Raw genomic sequence first — 19070 nt, forward strand, 5'->3', positions numbered from 1 at the left:
TTTTAAAAAAGGAAAAAAAAAATGGAGGAGGAGATGCTAATGAGATACTGATGCAGATGTCTGGATAGGGGATCTTATTTACCTTTAGTCTTATAGCAAAGTTCTAAAATATATAATAGATGTCTTCTTCTTGTGGGAGCAAATAAATTTCAGAGTGAATCCAGGTTTGTGCTAAGAGGAAAAACTGCTCACTCCCATAGCAGTCTATGAAATGGACCTAGTCAGAAACCCAGCCACCGTTGGGCAGGAAATAATGAGGGGTACTAACCAAATTAACTCTGGCTAGGCAAACTGTGGAAGGAGCCTCGGTGTCCATCGAAAGATGAATGGATAAAGAAGATGTGGTCTATGTATACAATGGAATATTACTCAGCCATTAGAAATGACAAATACCCACCATTTGCTTTGATGTGGATGGAACTGGAGGGTATTATGCTGAGTGAAGTAAGTCAATTGGAGAAGGACAAACATTATATGGTCTCATTCATTTGGGGATTATAAATAATACTGAAAGGGAATAGAGGAGAAGGGAGAAGAAATGGGTAGGAAATATCAGAGAGGGAAACAGAACATGGAAGACTCCTAACTCTAGGAAATGAACTAGGGGTGGTGGAAGGGGAGGAGGGCGGGGGTGGGGGTGACTTGATGGCAGGCACTGAGGGGGGGCACTTGATGGGATGAGCCCTGGGTGTTATTCTGTATGTTGGCAAATTGAACACCAATAAAAAATAAATGTATTATTACAAAAAAAAAAACTCTGGCTAGGGAGTTAAGGTGGGCATACAAACCTGCCAAACCCATATTTCTGATCACTCTGTTGAACGGGTGGAGTCACACTCAAGAAATGTCTGTGTGTGTGTTAGCCAGCAAAAACAAATAGGACTATAGGGTGTCAATACTTGACCAGCATCTGCTGTCCTGTTATGATTACCAATAAAAATAAACTCCATAAAAACAACTTCTACAATAACTGAGTATTTTAAAAGTCCGAGACCAGGGGCACCTGGGTGGCTCAGTCAGTTAAGCATCTGCCTTTGGCTCAGGTCATGATCCCAGGGTCCTGGGATCAAGCCCCAAGTCCAGCTCCCTGCTCAGCAGGGTGTCTGCTTCTTCCTCTCCTCTGCCCCTCCCTCAATTTTGCATGGCATTCTCTCTGTCAAATACATAAATACAATCTTAGAACAAATTTTTTAATAAAAAATAAAAGCCCAAGGCCAGAGACTAAAATCTTGACTATGATTTCAGACTGCACAGATCCCCAGATTTACCAATGGTATTTTTTGAACCATACCATTCAAAATGAAAAAGACATATTTGATAAAACAGACATTTTAAAAAATCATTGCACTGTTTGGTTTACTAAACACTGTCATATTTTTTCCTTATAAATTTACCTGTTATTTACAGTATTAAAAGATATGGTGGACCCTATAAAACTAATTGGCCAAAATTCTATTCCAATCAACTAGGGTAGAAAGTAAACAGTAATGTCCTATTCATTGAATAATGTAAATACTGTGGTCATAAAATGTGCTGATTGTCTTTTTCTATGTGAATGCAGTTAACCAAAGGAAAGGACAGGGAGTAGACGTGGGTAAAGGAATAATAAAAGTATTTTGCCTTTGCTAGCAGTGTTCCCCTGACAACCTGAAAAGAGAATATGTCTACTGGGTTGCTAGGCAACATTACTTAAAGTAAAATGCCCCCTGATTGGTAAGATATATCTGTACCTCAAGAACTATAAATACCTGATGAGCCACCATAGCTTTGTTTATCATTTGTACCTGGCATGTCCCTTGTGAGGATCCTGGAAGTATGGCTATGAAGTAGCTACCAGAGATACTGGTTCCTGTGGGGTATGAGACTTTTACTCCTGGGAAAATATAATGCTTTCCTGTCATGTATCAAATCTCCTTGCATATGAGCTATAATTCTATTTAATTACTAAAAGGGCTCTTAAAGAAAAAAATCCTGACACTTTTGGTAGGGAAGCTATGGTTCCTATCTTACATTCCTCTAAAAGGATTGTTCTAAATATGGCTTATGATAATTCTGGGAGTCCGAATGTTTAGTTGAACCAAGAAGTTGAATCAAAGCCCAAGATACTACCCTGAATGGTCCTCAATCTTCTTGAGGTATACAAATGACAGATTTCTACTAGAAGAATCTAAAAGAGAATGCTCCAAAACTAGGATACAACATAAAAGCCTTTGAACTAATATAGTATGTTTGGAGAGGCTATGGAAGGAAATAATAGGGCAATAATGACTAAGGCTAGAGTTGCCTGAGAAAGAGAAGTAAGTAAATAATCTTTATTAGGTCAATACTAATGAACAAGAATAGAACCATAACTCTGATGGAAAATAAATCTAAGAAAATTCTAATTCTGTAACTTCTAAGTCTGTTTTATTGCTAACACATCCTATATATTTCAGGACATGGCAGAGATACAGACATACTAAATGTCTCAGCTTATCACAAGAAGTATTTCAAGGGGTTCAGATGATCCACTTTGTCAGTACCATGGTATAGGTGAATAGACACTGGCTCTGATTTCACCTGCTAAGGACCAAAAGTGGCTATGTTAAACAATGTATGCCACCACCATCAGTCTCACTCTACCTTCACCTCTTTGTTTGCTAAAGAAATATAATAGACTGTGGGGCCACAAATTTCTCCATAGAGAAAAAAGCCCAAATGGAAATGGCTTCAGAGGACATACAATAAAGATCCTTAACTCACCAGATGTAAATGACTAAAATGTATACAATACTCAAATGATGGAAAAACCAAACTGTTTTATATAATACAGGCTTACTTTCTATCACAATTGCTCCAAGGTATATTCTTCAGAGTCATCTTCAGACTTCAAGTGATACTTTCACAACACATAGCCTAAATCTCATATGGAATATTCCATTTAGTAGGGAACTGTTGACTGAAAATTTCATATACGGAAAACCAGCATTCAGCAATCCTGTATGAAAAACTCTCCCCTAAAAGAAAAAGTTAAATATATATGTTTCTGTTTTGAGTGAATGAAATAAAACTAATGGGCAGAGATGAAAGGGTCTTTTTTCATGTCTTGAGTAGCCAGAATTAAGGTACAACCTTGCTCGTTCCATTAAAAACTGAATTAGTCATTATAAAAGTATCCACAACCATTTAATTTTGATAAACAGAGACTTTATAGGGGAAAAACATTGTATCTGTCTACTAGTACTAACGAAGTTACCAATAACATCACAATAATATACTTCTGAAGTCACATTTAAAAAAAAAAGGGAAAACAAAATCATCATCAGGAAGTAGGATTCATATAAGATAGGAAACTATTAAAATCTTAAAGGAGAACACAGGCAGTAACCTCTTTGTCATCAGTCATAGCAACTTCTTTTTTAAAGTATTTATTCATTCACTCATTCATTCATTCATTCATTCATTTATGATAGACAGAGAGAGAGAGAGGCAGAGACACAGGAGGAGGGAGAAGCAGGCTCCATGCCGGGAGCCCGAAGTGGGACTCAATCCCGGGACTCCAGGATCGCGCCCTGGGCCAAAGGCAGGCACCAAACCGCTGAGCCACCCAGCGATCCCCAGTCATAGCAACTTCTTACTAGATATGTCTCCTGAGGCTAGGGATACAAAAGCAAAAATAAACTATTGGGACTTCATCAAAATAAAAAGCTTCTGTACAGCAAAGGAAAAATTCAACAAAACTAAAAGGCAATCTACAGAATGGGAGAAGATATTTACAAATAACAAACTGAAAAAGGGGTTAGTATCCTAAATATATTAAGAACTTATGAAACTCAACACCCAAAAAAACAACCCAATTAAAAAATGGACAGAAGACATGAATAGGCATTTTTCCAAAGAGATACAAGTGGCCAATAGACACATGAAAAGATGCTCAACATCACTCATCATCAGGGAAATACAAATCAAAATTACAATGAGATCATCATCTCACAACTGTCAGAATGGCTAAAATTAACAACACAGAAAACAGGTATTAGTGAGGATGGGGAGAAAGAGGAATTATCTTAAACTGTTGGTGGGAATGCAAACTGGTACAGCCACTGTGGAAAACAGTATAGAGATTCCTCAAAAAGTTAAAAATAGAATCACTCTCTATGATTTAGTAATTGCACTACTAGGTAAAAATACAAAGAAACTAATTTAAAGGGATACATGCACCCAGATGTTTTTAGCATCATTATATACAGTAGCCAGATTATGGAAACAGTCCAAATGTCCATTAACTGTTGAATGGATAAAGAAGACATGGTGTGTGCATGTGTGTTTGCCATAAAAAGAATGAAAAGAATGAAATCTTGCTATTTGCAAGATCTGGATGGAGCTAGAGTGTATTATACTAAGTGAAATATATCAGTCAAAGACAAATACCATATGATTTTACTCTTATATGAAATTTAAGAAACAAAACAAATGATCATGAGGGGAAAAAAGGGAGAGGCGAACCAAGAAACAGACTCTTAACTATCCAAGAACTCATGAGTGAAGGTGGGTGGAAGGATGCGTAAAAGGTGATGAGGATTAAGGAGTGCACTTGTGATGAGCACCAGGTGTATCGAAGTGTTGAAACATTATATTGTACACGTACAATTAATATTACACTGTATGTTAACTAACTGGAATTTAAATCAAATCTTTTTTAAAAGTGGGATTCAGAGAAAATATATAATTAGAATCTATAAAGATTTCCACATGCTGCAATGCAAAGATGCAGCTCAAGCCTGAAACAAGTAAGAGAATAACTTCAATACTTCTCTATTATACCTCCCTTGGAAAAAAATCATGAGCCAAAAGTGTGGGTCACAATCCTACCAATCTGCTACTTTTTGAGGAACCTAGAGCAATACTCCATCTCATCTGTCTCCACTCAATTACACATATCTTTCCCTGTGCACTGAGAAGACAAATATCAAAAAATGTAAGTTACAGGCATAAAGAATGTTATATACTGAGATGTAAAGGTCCCTCAAGTAAAGATGTTTTAAAAGCTCTCTCAAATATAGATGCTAGAAATTGCCATTTGACAAGTACTCCATATATTTAGTTTGTCAGTAAAATTCTAAATTTTCTTCACTCATGGGTAGAAAAAAAGATGCCATTTTACAACTTAAATTTGATAATCAGAAAAATGATTCCAAAATTTATTTAAAACCTGTAAGAAATTATGAATAGAATTAAAAATAACAAATATATATATTTGTCTGAAAAAAAAGGCTCATTCTTTCTCTTCATGTATAGGATACACCTAATTGTATCCTTCAAACTTTCCACCAACTTAACTGATTATAAGCCAAATACCAAAAGGAGGTATGTTTTAATGTTGGGGGGGATGGAATCCTGCTATTACAGAGAGATAGTTCTATCTTCTCCTGCAAATATAATCTCAAATCTCTGTAATGGGTAGCACTCCCTACAATTGATTCAGCCACAGAGAGAAAGGTGTCTGCTTCAATACCACCCTGAATACTTTTGTCTTGAATTTTACTTTGTAGGAAATGAATCTGGAAACTCACATTGTATTTTCTACTTCCATTTGCCTGACATATCCTTCTTCATCCTTTCACTTTTAATCATTATATTTATTTAGTTAGTTATTTGTGTGCTTCTTACGAATAGAATTTTATTTTTTCATTATAATCCAAAGTCTTTTTGCCTTTCATATGGGGGTTTAAACCATACAAATGTATTTCCATAATAGAATAAATTGTTATCTATTTCCCATTTGAAATCAATTCAAATTTGCACCATAGCCAAAAAAAAGAAAAAAAGAAAAAAGAAAAAAAAGGCTTTTTCCTCACTTTGAATGTGGCAGAAGTTTCCATCCAATGATAGGCTTCAAATTTTCATTCTCTGAAGAAATTATAAAAATTAAATTCCCTATATATTGGAATCATCCGGTCAGGATCTAACCAGCACCTATTAAATATGACTCCGGTTATATTCCAAATCAGACAAAACATCAAAAAGAGCCAGGGGATCATTATGGCTTCAGTAGGGAAACCATCCAAAATCACTTGCTTTAATCCTCAAGTGTAAAACTGTTACAAATTAATATTTGATCATTAATATTGTACCCTTTCTTGTGACATCCACTGAAATAAAAAGTTTAACTCCATTTTTGACGTTTGACAGCTGACAGCTTTTAAAACCTCACCCCTAAAAATAAATAAATAAATAAATAAATAAATAAATAAATAAATAAATAAATAAATAAATAAAACCTCACCCACATCTGGCAAGCTGATAAGAAACCCTCCTTTAGGGACATCAGGAGTTTCAAACTACATCTGCATGTGGGAACCAGTCTCACCCACTAACCACAATAGAAACCCCAAGCCGACTGATCCAAAATTAAGTAGAAAAAATCTGATTAAACAAAAAGAAAAATTATAGAAGTTTAATTATAAAAATTAACAATTAAAAATGATCTAGACTAGAAAATTTTGCTACCAAGATCTTTAAAATGTCAAGATTAAATCATCCAATTTATTTTATGAAAGAAATGATTCTTATATCACAACCTGAGGTATCTGTTGTCACAACTACAGAGTAACCTCACAGGTGCAAAATCCCAATAAAACACAGGCATCAACTGTATAATATCACTTCTTCCTAAAAATAAAATATTCTGTCCTAGAATAACAATTACAATGCATTATACATAAACCTAAAACCTCTAACCATTTTTTATGTAGTAACTAAAACCCTATAAAATGGTTACATACGTAAGATATGATGTTTAAGATGTAAAATGTTAAAACATAGCTTCCTGATAAACAATTCAAGTAGCTATTAACAAACAGTTGCCTTGCACATTTGAATACTATGATGCCTTTCTCAGCTCAGCAACATTGGAGATGTATATGCCTTCACTGATAATTCAGTACACTTACAAAACATCTACAGATTAAGTTCATATTCTTCCAAGATTGTATTGCTAATGTGCCTAGAGACTTTTCCTAAACATCTTTTTTTTTTATTTTTGATTGGGTTTAAAGGATATGTATTCTATGACATTACCATATACATAAACAAGAGACAGTCTCTACGGGGAAAAACATTAACCAGGAAGATACTCTGTGAGATAGTCGTATACTTGCAAAATTGATTCAACTATATATTAAGGGAATTGTCTACTCAAAATTTAAGAGTGGCTTAATGTAAGAATCTCTCAACAGATTTATCATGTCAGTAGGTTTAGGGAGAACCACCACACCTCACTAGATCACATAAACAGCTCCAAACACATTTTCCACATTGAAAAATATTACAAAACCAGGAACAAAGATATTTTTTAAATGGTAAAAAAAATATTCATTTTAAACTAGAAGCTAGTGCCATGCAAAAAGAGAAAACTAAAGGCATTCCCACTGAAAGCAGAATAGAGGCACCCTTGCGTGTCTCTCTCTCTCTCTCTCTCTCTGACTTGGGTTTGACCTACAGCCACGCAGAAAAGATGGCCACCCCAGTGGTGCCCGGGCTGTCCCAGCAGGTGCAATGTTTTGTATGTCTTGGTCAGGCAGTTTTCCAAGCTCATGAAACCACCTGTTCAGATATATGGTATCAAAGGTCACTATGCCACTGCTCTTTATTCTGCTGCATCTAAACAGAATAAACTGAAACAAGTAGAAAAGGAATTGAGAGTAGCACAAATCTGGAAGGAACCTAAAACGGCTACTTCCACTATGAGCTCCTACGTAAACTGTTCCATGAAAGTGAAAAGCCTAAATGACGTAACAGCAAAAGTGAAGTTCTCTCCTGTCATATCCAACCTGATCAGTTTGCTTGTTGAGAACTGTCACTTAAACAATACTCCTGGAGTCATTTTTGCCTTTTCCACCATGATGAGTGTCCACCATGGAGAAGTACTGTGCTCAGTGACCACCACGTCTCCTTTGGATGAAGTCACTTTTACTCAACTAAAAACGGTCCTGAAGAGCTTCCTAAGCAAAGGCCAAGTATTGAAATTGGAAGTCAAGGTTGATCCGTCACATAATGATTGTCCGTATTAGGGAGAAATATGCTGATATGTCTGTGAAAACTAAGATTCAGGAGCTGAGCAGGGCCATGCAAGAGGTTTTCTGAAAGTGTTGATTTTCTGTCAGGGAAAATTCCTAAAATTTGGACCGACAATAAAATGCTTCCTGAACAGAAAAAAAAAAGAAAACAGAATAGGATGCCAGATATCATCCTTATCATTTAATGTCGCCCTATAATTTCTTTCCAAAATAGCAAACCAAAAATAAGGATGACAAAGGTGGGAGCCAAATTACCATCTGATGACAAGTTTATATATATAAAATAAAATTATACACACATATAAACATAAACACATGTGTGTTTATATAAATACATATATATATATATATATGCTAAGAGAATTATTTAAAAATCTCTTAGAATTAAGGGGGGGAAATGGCAAGGAATTCAATTACTGGATCACATTTTATTTTATTTTTTTATTTTAAGTAGACTCTATGCCCAGCGTGGAGTCCAATGTGGGGCTTGAACTCACCACCCTGAGACCAAGACCTGAGCTGAGATCAAGAGTCACATACTTAACCAGTGAAGCCACCTAGATGCCCCTGTATCGCTATTTTAAATAAAATCTTTTGTCTATATACCAGTTATAGTCAGTTCTTAAAAAAAAAAAATAGAACCAAAAACTGTTTTATTTGTACCAAGAAGGTATAACTTATAAACAATCCCCTCATAACATTACAAAAGAGCTATCATATCCATTCTCTGATTCAACTCTTCTCAAAGAAGCCCTAATAATAACAGAAAAAAAATTTATTCCACAATATGCCTGCCCTATATTACCTTCACGAACAATCTAAATAGCTCAGAAGCTGATCATAAATGTATATAAGAATTTAATAAATCATAAATAAACATCGCAAACCAACAGATTATTCAAGATGGACTTTTGTTTGAATTATCCAGGAGCACAGATACTCTTTTCTCTCTATACTTGAACAAGAGACTGTGAAGCTATTTAGTGCAATAGCTATCTTGCCATCATTAGTAAAAGTTTTATCTGTGAACAAAACAAGTACAGAGGAAGTTCTCACAAGTGAAAGAGAGAAACTAGGTCCGGGAGCCTAAAACAGTATCTAAGACAGACTTGCTCTAAAATGTACCAATAAATTCCCTTGCTATTTAAATTAAGACAGATGGCGTTCAGTTCACTGTCACCTTATATGCCTACCAAAAAGAGTATGTACCTATAAGGAGAATGCAAAGTAAACAAATATATATTTGAATAATTCCATCCAACAATATAGATAAGACTGAGACTTCCTCATCACCAATCTTTCATCTTGATGACCCTGAGTTACTTTGCCTAAATAATTGCCCCCGATATCTAGGCTATTTCTGTTACTGAATCACAGCAAGGCAAAGGAATTTAAATAAAGATGCACTCAAATAAATAAATACATACATACATACATACATACAGATGCACTCAGAAAAAAAAAGTTAGTTATGACATTGACTTATACTACCATACAGTTTAAGTTGTACATTTTTATAGCTTAACTTTATCAGTATGAGTGAATTTACAAATACATGTAACAATGCTTTCATTTGAATATCTATCTGCAGTTTAGTAAACTACTGTACTATAGTACATTTTGTGAGTAAAGAGAAGTTGATATGTCTCATTTTATTTCATCTTGCTACTGGATTATGCTATAACTAAAACATAACTCAACAATTTGATGCCTCAGAATCTCCAGCTACTTAGAAGTAAAACAATATGCATTTGAATATATCTATCAGGGGATCCCTAGGTGGCTCAGTGGTTTGGTGCCTGCGTTCAGCTCAGGGCATGATCCTGGAGTCCTGGGATCGAGTCCCATGTCGGGCTCCTTGCATGGAACCTGCTTCTGCTTCTGCCTATGTCTCTGCCTCTCTCTCTCTCTCTCTCTCTCTGTCTCTCATGAATAAACAAACTCTTTTTAAAAAATGAATATATCTATCAAAATAAAGTTTGCTTTATGTATCAAAAATATATTGTCAGACGCCTGGGTAACTCAGTGGTTGAGCATCTGCTTTCAGCTCAAGTCGTGGTCCTGGGGTCCTGGGATTGAGTCCCACATCAGGTTCCCTGCACGGAGCATGCTTCTCCCTCTGCCTATGTCTCTGCCTCTTTCTCTGTGTCTCTCATGAATAAATAAAATCTTTAATATATATATATATAGATAGATTATAATATAATCAAACATCACCTATGTAAATATTTAAATGATTTAGTGGCTAACAATTTTTCAAAATTACACAATTTGGTGAAAAATGTAATCCAACTAGATTCCCACAAAGGTAAATTGAGTATGGATATATAATGTCTTAATACAGAAGTTATTTGTCAAAATTTAAAGAGAGAACACTTTAATATTTACCCCCATTTGAAAAAAGAGCTTATGTCACATTGCTTCACTCATATCTAAATAGGAAATAGATCTTCATCTGTAGGAACATCGGTATAACACAACAGAAATGGCAGTAAATATATCCCCTTTCTTCTAGACCAACTATTAATGTTACCATTCATGAGTCAGGAAGATGTAATATCCATAAATCACTTTCACTATCAAGTGAATAACAAGTACCCAAATTGCCTAATTCATTCTCTCTACCTATAACTGTACAAGTGTTTTATTTATTCAGAAGTTTATTATTTCTGACAATCAATATCAGTTATATCAGTTCTTTTTATTAAATGTATAATATATATTCAGAAACATGAGGAAATCACATTATTCTTTTAACAGTGTAGCATTTACAGATGTCAGAAGGCTCAAGATTTAAATATGGCCTCATCAATAACAGCAACACATCGAAGAAATGTTTCCTTCTCACCTCTTTCCATTTTAGGAATCTAAGCAATCAATCTAGTTCATGGAGTTAAACATTCTCCTCATGTAAAAACCTATATAATAGATTGAAATTGTTTGGTTATCATACAAAATGGGGTGAGGATTTTCTTTTTCAGAAGGCAACTTGACACTATATTTCAACAAATGCTTCATAAAGCCTGAATTCCACAATGAAAACCCTGAAGAAATTACTTTGGTCTGCAGTAAACTTATAGCAGAATTACTGGGATAGCTCCTATGATATTCAATTTTAAAGAAATTTTTAGGGATGCCTGGGTGGCTCAGCAGTTGAGCATCTGCCTTTGGCTCAGGGCGTAATCCCAACTCTGGGATCAAGTACCACATCGGGCTCTTTGTGTGGAGCCTGTTTCTCCATCTGCCTGTGTCTCTGCCTCTCTCTCTGTGTCATGAATTAATAAATAAAATCTTTTTTAAAAAAAGAAAAAAAGAAAGAAATTTTTAATCCACTGAGTAGCTGGATTAAATACAGTAATTTAGCTATTAAACTTTGAATAGTATTATTATTACACATCTAAAACCAGAAAGCCTATTCTTTGGATATTAAAGTAAGTTAATATCTTAAGTTGTCTTTCAGCCAATAATATCAAAAAGATTCAGCTCCTTCATAAAGATTTTGGAGCAAGAAAAGAGGATTATTTTTTAAAGGAGGACATTACCAATATATCAAATAAAATACATTCAACAACTTGTTTTATATCTTGAAAGCACTGCAGATAATGTATTATTTTGTATATACTATTTTGGCACAAAGCTAGAAGTAAATATTTTGTAAATATAGAGACATCCCCCTTCCCTAGAGACAGTCAAAGTAGTAAAGACAAAAATGCCTGCCTCCCCTTTCTGGGGTAAAATTACTACACTCCAGGTAAATGAAGATAATCTCTCTTTCTCTGAAAGTGAGAATGGAGCAGGTTTGCCTTGCTGGCAGCTCTCATATAAGATCAGAGTCTACCAATGTCAGGGTTTCTCTCCTGACATTTGGAGGATAATGCATCCCCATGTGTGTACAATAAGTACTTAGCCTTACTAGCTTCACTCTGTGGAGATAGGAAATTAGGGAGCAGAGCCAGGATGACACCTTTGCTGTATTAAATTGTCTAAATCCATTTACTTGTTGTCTCCTTAGAGGCCGAATCTATGAAGCTGTAGCAGGGCAACCTACAGCTGCCACCACACCTCTGCTTAGAAACTGCTTGACTGCCCTTTCACGAAGATGGCGCCGAAGGCGAAGAAGGAAGCCCCTGCCCCTCCCAAAGCCGAAGCCAAAGCAAAGGCTCTGAAAGCTAAGAAAGCGGTGCTGAAAGGCGTGCACAGTCACAAAAAAAAGAAGATCCGCATGTCACCTACATTCTGACGACCCAAGACCCTGCGTCTCCGAAGGCAGCCCAAATATCCTCGAAAGAGCGTCCCCAGGAGAAACAAGCTTGATCACTATGCCATCATCAAGTTCCCCTTAACTACCGAGTGAGTCAGCCATGAAGAAAATAGAAGACAACAACACACTTGTGTTCATTGTGGATGTCAAGGCCAATAAGCACCAGATCAAACAGGCTGTGAAGAAGCTCTATGACATTGATGTGGCCAAGGTCACATCAGAGAAGAAAGAGAAGAAAGCATATGTTCGACTGGCTCCTGACTATGATGTTTTGGATGTTGCCAACAAAATTGGGATCATCTAAACTGAGTCCAGCCGGCTATAAATCTAAATATAAACTTTTTCACCATAAAAAAAAAAAAAAGAAACTGCTTGACTACTTGACACTAGTTCCACCACTTAGTAGTACTGTGATGCTGGACAAGCTACTTAATCTCTCTTTATCTCATGTGATCTCAAAGTGTATATAATAACAATTTCTACAAAAGACCATTGTAAAGTGAATGCTATATGAAAAACAGGTAGTTACCACACCTGAAAAAAATACGATGGCTACTATTGATATTATTATTAACATTATTTATTTGTTCACTCATTCACTTATTTGAATCGTATAAAAAACTTTTTATACTTATTCCCAGATTTATTACTATGTTCCACAGTTAATACAATCAGTACAAGTAGTATTAGAATTTTTTCCACTTGTCCCTTCTTATACATTAAAAATAGAACACATATTTAAAAATTATTTCTCCTACCTCTCCCGAGTTCACTCAGAGAATCTAATATGCTGATTCTAATTCAACTAATACATACTGATTATACATACACAATAATCACTATGCTAGAATTTTCATATTTTATAGTATTGATGTATATTTAGTACTCACAAAATACCCTAGCAATGTTCCTAACACTGTTAGTTCAAAAAACACCTTGGATGATGTAAAAATAACATTGAAATTAATAATAAAATACAAAACAAACTTGACAATGCATAGCTTAAAGCATTCTTTTCTTTGTTATAAATAAATTAAAATAAATTTCAAATAAAATTTGGAGACAGACCACATAAATCACTGCCTAAAACAAAGAATATCAACTTCTAGAATAAAGGCAAAGAAGAGGAATATCAGAATCAATGACAAAGCTCCTTCAAACAATATAAATCTCTCTCCTTAGGTATATGCTCCTCTACAGAATTTTGATTTTTATTTTGCAGGTGCTGTTGTGTATGTGTATTCTGATATGCTCTTTTTTCCTACCTCTCACTGAAAAACACTGCCCCAAAAGATAATCCATTCACTGATATTGCTTTGCCTGTTATAACTTTTTAGATTATTTTATTAAAATATAATTAATGATAGGGATGCCTGGGTGGCATAGTCAGTTAAGCATCTAACTCTTGATTTCAGCTCAGGTCATGATCTCAGGGTTGTAAGGCTAAGCTCTGCATCAGGCTCTGAGCTGAGTGTGGAGACTGCTTAATATTCTCTCTTTCCCTCTGTCCTTTCCCCCACTCCTGATATATTCTCTCTCTCTCTCTCTCTCTCTCTCTCTATATATATATATATATATATGTGTGTGTGTGTGTGTGTGTCTACTATGTAATTGATGATGAAAATATCTTCACTTCACCTTCATTTTTTTTTATTTTATTTATTTCAGAGAGAATACAGAGTGAGAGAGAGAGAGCAGGAGCTGAGGGAAGAAGGGGAGGGAGAGAGCGTATTCCCCACTGAGTAGGGAGCCCAACCCAGGGCTGGATTCCAGGTCCCTGGGATCATGACTTGAGCCAAACACAGACACTTAACTGACTGAGCCACCAAGGCACTCCTTTCACCTTCATTTTTTGAAGGATATTTCCTGTGGTTATAAAATGCTAAGTTGGCAGCTATTTTCTTCTGTAATTTTAAAAATACTATTCCATTGTCTCTAACTCCCCATCATTTCTGTAATAATCATCTGCAGATTATTTTTATTCCTTTGAAAGTACTGTCTTTTTCTCTGACCATTTTTAATTCCTTGTTTGTATCTAGTTTTCAGCAATTTTAACATAGTGTCTTGATGTGATTTACTTTGTGTTTATTCTTCCCAAAGTTTGTAGAGATTATTTAATCTGTAGGTTGATGTCTTTTGTCACTTTTGGTAAATGCTCATCCAATAACTTTTCATATACTGTATCAATCCATTCTCTTTTTTCTTTCCTGGGATTCCAATTACACATATGTTTCATATACCTCTTGTACTCTTTTCTGTACCTTCCATCCTCTTATTGTTTTTCAGTCTGAATATTTTCTACTGAACTAGCCCCCAAGTTTACTAATCCTCTCTTCTGCTCAAGGTTTAGTAAAATGACAGAGTCCTCTTAGTTCTAATCTTCTATTAAACCTATCAATTGAGATCTTAATTTCATGTATTGTATGTTTAGTGCTAAAATCTCCATTTGATTTTTTTTAATAAACCTGGTTTTCTTTTAAATCTCCAGCACATTCCTTACTCTTGAACATATTAATTATAATTATTTTGAAGGCTGAAAAGTCAAATATTTTGATCAACTAAAGGGTCTGAGATCCTCTTGGATTGTAATTGAATGCTAAACATTATTTGTAGGAAAACGTATAAATTGAATGATGTTATCTTCCACTAGAAAGGATTTAACATTCTTGGGTCTTGCAGGTAAATAGACACAGATCAGGGATCCCTGGGTGGCTCAGCAGTTTAGTGCCTGCCTTCGGCCCAGGGTGTGATCCTGGAGTCCTGGGATCAAGTCCATGTCAGACTCCCTGCCTGGAGCCTGCTTCTCCCTCTGCCTGTGTCTCTGCCTCTCTCTCTGAATCTCTCATGAATAAATAAATAAAATCTTTAAAAAAAAAAAATAGACACAGATCATCTTGGGCCAATCCGGGAATGAGAGATTTTGATGCTGAGTTTAAATTTTGGGGGAAGCTAATCTATTTCCTATTTGCCCTTATTCTTGAAAATCTGTTTTCCAGGGCCCTCTTACTACTCCTTCTGAGTATATTTCATCACTATTTTCTGTCCCCCTACCACATGAGAATGCCAAATCTAGGCTATGGTTTTTAGATGCCTCTTATGTGGATGCTTGGCTTCCTACTTGCACACCTTAGAAACCAACAAATGCCTCTGATAGAAAAGCACCACAGAATGCCAGGATTGCTTATCTGCAGTTTCCTTTATTCAGTACTCTAATCTTTTCAAGCCTTGACTACCTTGGTATTCCTAAATTTCTATTTTTCATTTCCCTAACCTTTGAGACTGATGAACGATTTGTACCAGCCATTTCTGCATAATATCTCAGCCTTTCTTCCTATGCCACTTACCAATCAAAAGATGCTTTGATGGAAAAAGTTCCAGAAAATGTCAGGTTAACCTCCATGCATTTCTCTTTCTCTCTGAAATCTCTATCCCTTAAGTCCCATCTTCTTTGGTTATTCTCTGCTGCCTTCAGCTATTTGGCAGCCATATAATTCATCTATTCTATAATTGTTCTCAGCAGGACATTTGGGTTGATAACAAGCTACCCCAATATAGCCAGAAACAGAGGTATTCACTGTGCCTTTTAAGACTGAAGTATGTGCCTCAATTGTATTAAATGAGAAGAAAAAATGAGTCATTTAATAATAAAACCCAATGTCAATAATAGGAATGTATTCTGTAGATTATGAAAAGAAGCCCCTCTATCTTTTAGAACATCACTTAAAGTTTTATATTTTTCTTGAGAGTTTAATTATAAAGTTTGAAACCTTTGGGATCACCTGTAAAATCTTCAAGCAAGAAAGACTATACAATTTTAAAAGGTATTAAAGAAACAAATGAATGGTAAAAGCATCCAAATAATCTAACATGAGAAAACTGAAAGTAAAACAAAAAACTCAGAGAATTTAATCTATAAAACAGAAGTCTTTTAAGTTTTTCTTCAAATTTATACAACCTTAATCTCATAAATAGTGACTGTTTCTGGCTCATGTCTTTAATCACAATTGAAAATGTCAATGTTTGTTTCCATATGAGCATTTGATGCAAATTCAAGTGAGAAGATGCTTCTTAAATGTAATTTTAAAAATTTGTAGAGATCTCAGAACCACTGAAACAAATGTTGACATTGACTATGTGTGATTTTTGACATTAAAAGTAGTTACGGGTATTTCAAAGTTTATGTCTTTGCCTAAAACTGCCATTTCAAACCAGTCAATCCTCATGTTCACTGCTGACAGTATAATGTTGAAAGACATTTGATATAAGAGTTGCAAATGCCACTATTATCTAAAAAAGGTCACTATAATTTTAAAAGGCATAGTTAAAAAATCTATTCTCATTCCCAATTACAAGGTCACTGTGTGTTTAAAGAAAGGATACAATTGTACCTTATTAACTAAAAATATTTCTATTAAAATCTATATATATATTAAAACATACAACTTTGTGATATGTATGGTCATAGAATTTTTGCTACTAACCATTTGTTAACATGTTAAAGATTCTCTGATCTAGGTATTTAATCAACAAACAAAATAATGTTATTAATAACATCAAAGACTCTACATACAGTCAAGGTTCTCAGCTTGTTCACATGACCCCTGGGGAGTCCATTACATCCTTTCAGTGAATCTTCAACATCAAATCATTTTCATAGTACTACTGTCTTAGTCTGTTTAGGTTAGTATCACAAATTACCATAAACTGAGGGAGGTTTAAACAACAGAAGTGTATCTGCCACAGCTATGGAGACTATGAAGTCCAAGATTTGGTGTATGACAAAGATCCACGTCCTAGTTCATAGACAACCATTTTCTCACTGTGTCTACACTTAGTGGAAGGGATAAAGGAGCTGACTATGGTCTCTTTCATAAGGGTTAAAAATCCCATTCATGAGGGCTCTATCCTCATATCCTTATCACCTTCCAAAGGCCTCACCTCCAATGGCATCATATTGGATATTAGGTATCAACATGAATTTGGGGGAGATACATTCACTCTAAAAATACTAAGATTCTATTTGCCTATTTATTCTCACTCTCCCATGAATATATGACTATATATGAATATATGCTAATATTTTAAATAATCCTCAAGTTTAATTGTTAATATAACAAGTATCAATAAATATAACCCACCTAAATAAAAGTTCTTTGGCAAGTAATCCTAAAATTTGTATGGAACTACAAAAAAACAAAAGCAATCCTGAAAAAGTAGGACAAGGCGGGATATATCACAATTCCTGATTTCAAGATACCCGACAAAGCTATAGTAATCAAAAGATTATGGTACTAACATAAAAATAGATGCAGAGATCAATGGCATAGAATAGAGAGCCCAGAAGTAAAACCACACTTATAGAGTCAATTTATCTACAACAAAAAAGGCAAAAATATCAATAGGGAAAAGACACTCTGCTCAACAAACGATGCTGGAAAAACTGAACAGCCACACGCAAAAGAATGAAACTGGATCACTTTCTTGGACCATACACAAACTCAAAATGGATTAAAGACTATATGTGAGACCTGAAAGTAGCAGGCTCCCTAAAAGAAAACCTAGGCAGTAATTTCTTGTACCTCAGCCATGGCAACTTTTTTCTGATGTATATCCTCAGGCAAGGGAAACAAAAGCAAAAAAAAAAAAAAAAAAAAAAAAATACTAGGACTACACAAAACTAGAAAGCTTTTGCATAGCAAAGGAAACCATCAACAAAATGAGAAGGCAACTTAGTGAATGAGAGAAAATATTTGTAAATGATATCGAATAAGGTACTATCCAAAATATATAAAGAACTCATACAACTCAAAACCAAATAAAACCCCCAAATAACCTAATTTAAAAATAGAGTATTTTAATAGACATTTTTCCAAAGAAGACATACAGATGGCCAACACAAACATAAAAAGATGCTCAACATCACTAATTATCAGAGAAACGCAAATTAAAACCACAATGAAGGATCACCTCATGCCAATCAGAATGGCTACTATCAAAAAGACAAGCAATAACAACTGTTGATAAAGATGTAGGGAAAAAGGAATGTACGTTTGCTGAGCATGCATATTGGTGTAGCCACTGTGAAAAACCGTATGCAGAAGTTCTTTGAAAAAATAAAAACAAATACCATACAATGTAGTAATTTTACTACTGGATATTTACCCCTCAAAAAAATTAAAATACCAATTCACAAAGATATATGCATCCCTATGTTTATTGTAGCATTATTTGCAATAGCCAAGATATGGAAGCAACCCAAGTATCCATCAATAGATAAATGGATAAAGAAGATGTGTACACACACACACACACACACAATGGCATATTACTTAACCATAAAAAAGAATGAAATCTTGCCATTTGCGACAACATGGATAGACCTAAAAAGATATGCTAAGTGAAACAAGTCAGAGAAAGATAATTACTAAATTATTTCACTTATATGTGGAATCTAAAAAACAAACAAGCAAACAAACATACACATACATACCCACACACAAACAAAAACTGGTGGTTGTCAGAGGGGAGGAGAGTAGGGGGATAAACAAAATAGGTAAAGGAGATTAAAAGGTACAAACTTCCAGTTATAAAATGAGTCACAGGGATGAAAAGTGCAGCACAGGGAATATAGTCAACAATAATTTTGTAATAACTTTGTGTGGTGACAGATGGCTAACAACACTTACCATGGTGAGCACTGCATAATATATAGAATTGTCAAATTACTATGTTGTATACCTAAAACTAATATA

At 34.9% G+C, this 19070-nt stretch overlaps 2 protein-coding genes and 1 long non-coding RNA gene across 43 annotated transcripts in view; 2 read left to right on the top strand and 1 right to left on the bottom strand.

Moving 5' to 3' along the window:
- The window catches only part of STPG2 (sperm tail PG-rich repeat containing 2), a 533064-nt gene that overhangs the window by 447257 nt on the left and 66737 nt on the right, over positions 1-19070 (bottom strand). The window lies entirely within an intron of this gene.
- On the top strand, positions 1709-12686 carry LOC125754187 (uncharacterized). The gene is made up of 2 exons (XR_007407757.1): positions 1709-1856; positions 12070-12686. It is a non-coding gene; the product is annotated as an uncharacterized LOC125754187 (long non-coding RNA).
- LOC112645053 (ATP synthase subunit O, mitochondrial-like) lies at positions 7575-8051 on the top strand. The gene has a single exon (XM_035709489.1). The coding sequence runs from the start codon at positions 7575-7577 to the stop codon at positions 8049-8051; it is 477 nt and encodes a 158-aa protein (XP_035565382.1).

The sequence above is a fragment of the Canis lupus genome, chromosome 32 (assembly GCF_003254725.2).
Source record: "Canis lupus dingo isolate Sandy chromosome 32, ASM325472v2, whole genome shotgun sequence".
Lineage (NCBI taxonomy): Eukaryota > Metazoa > Chordata > Mammalia > Carnivora > Canidae > Canis > Canis lupus.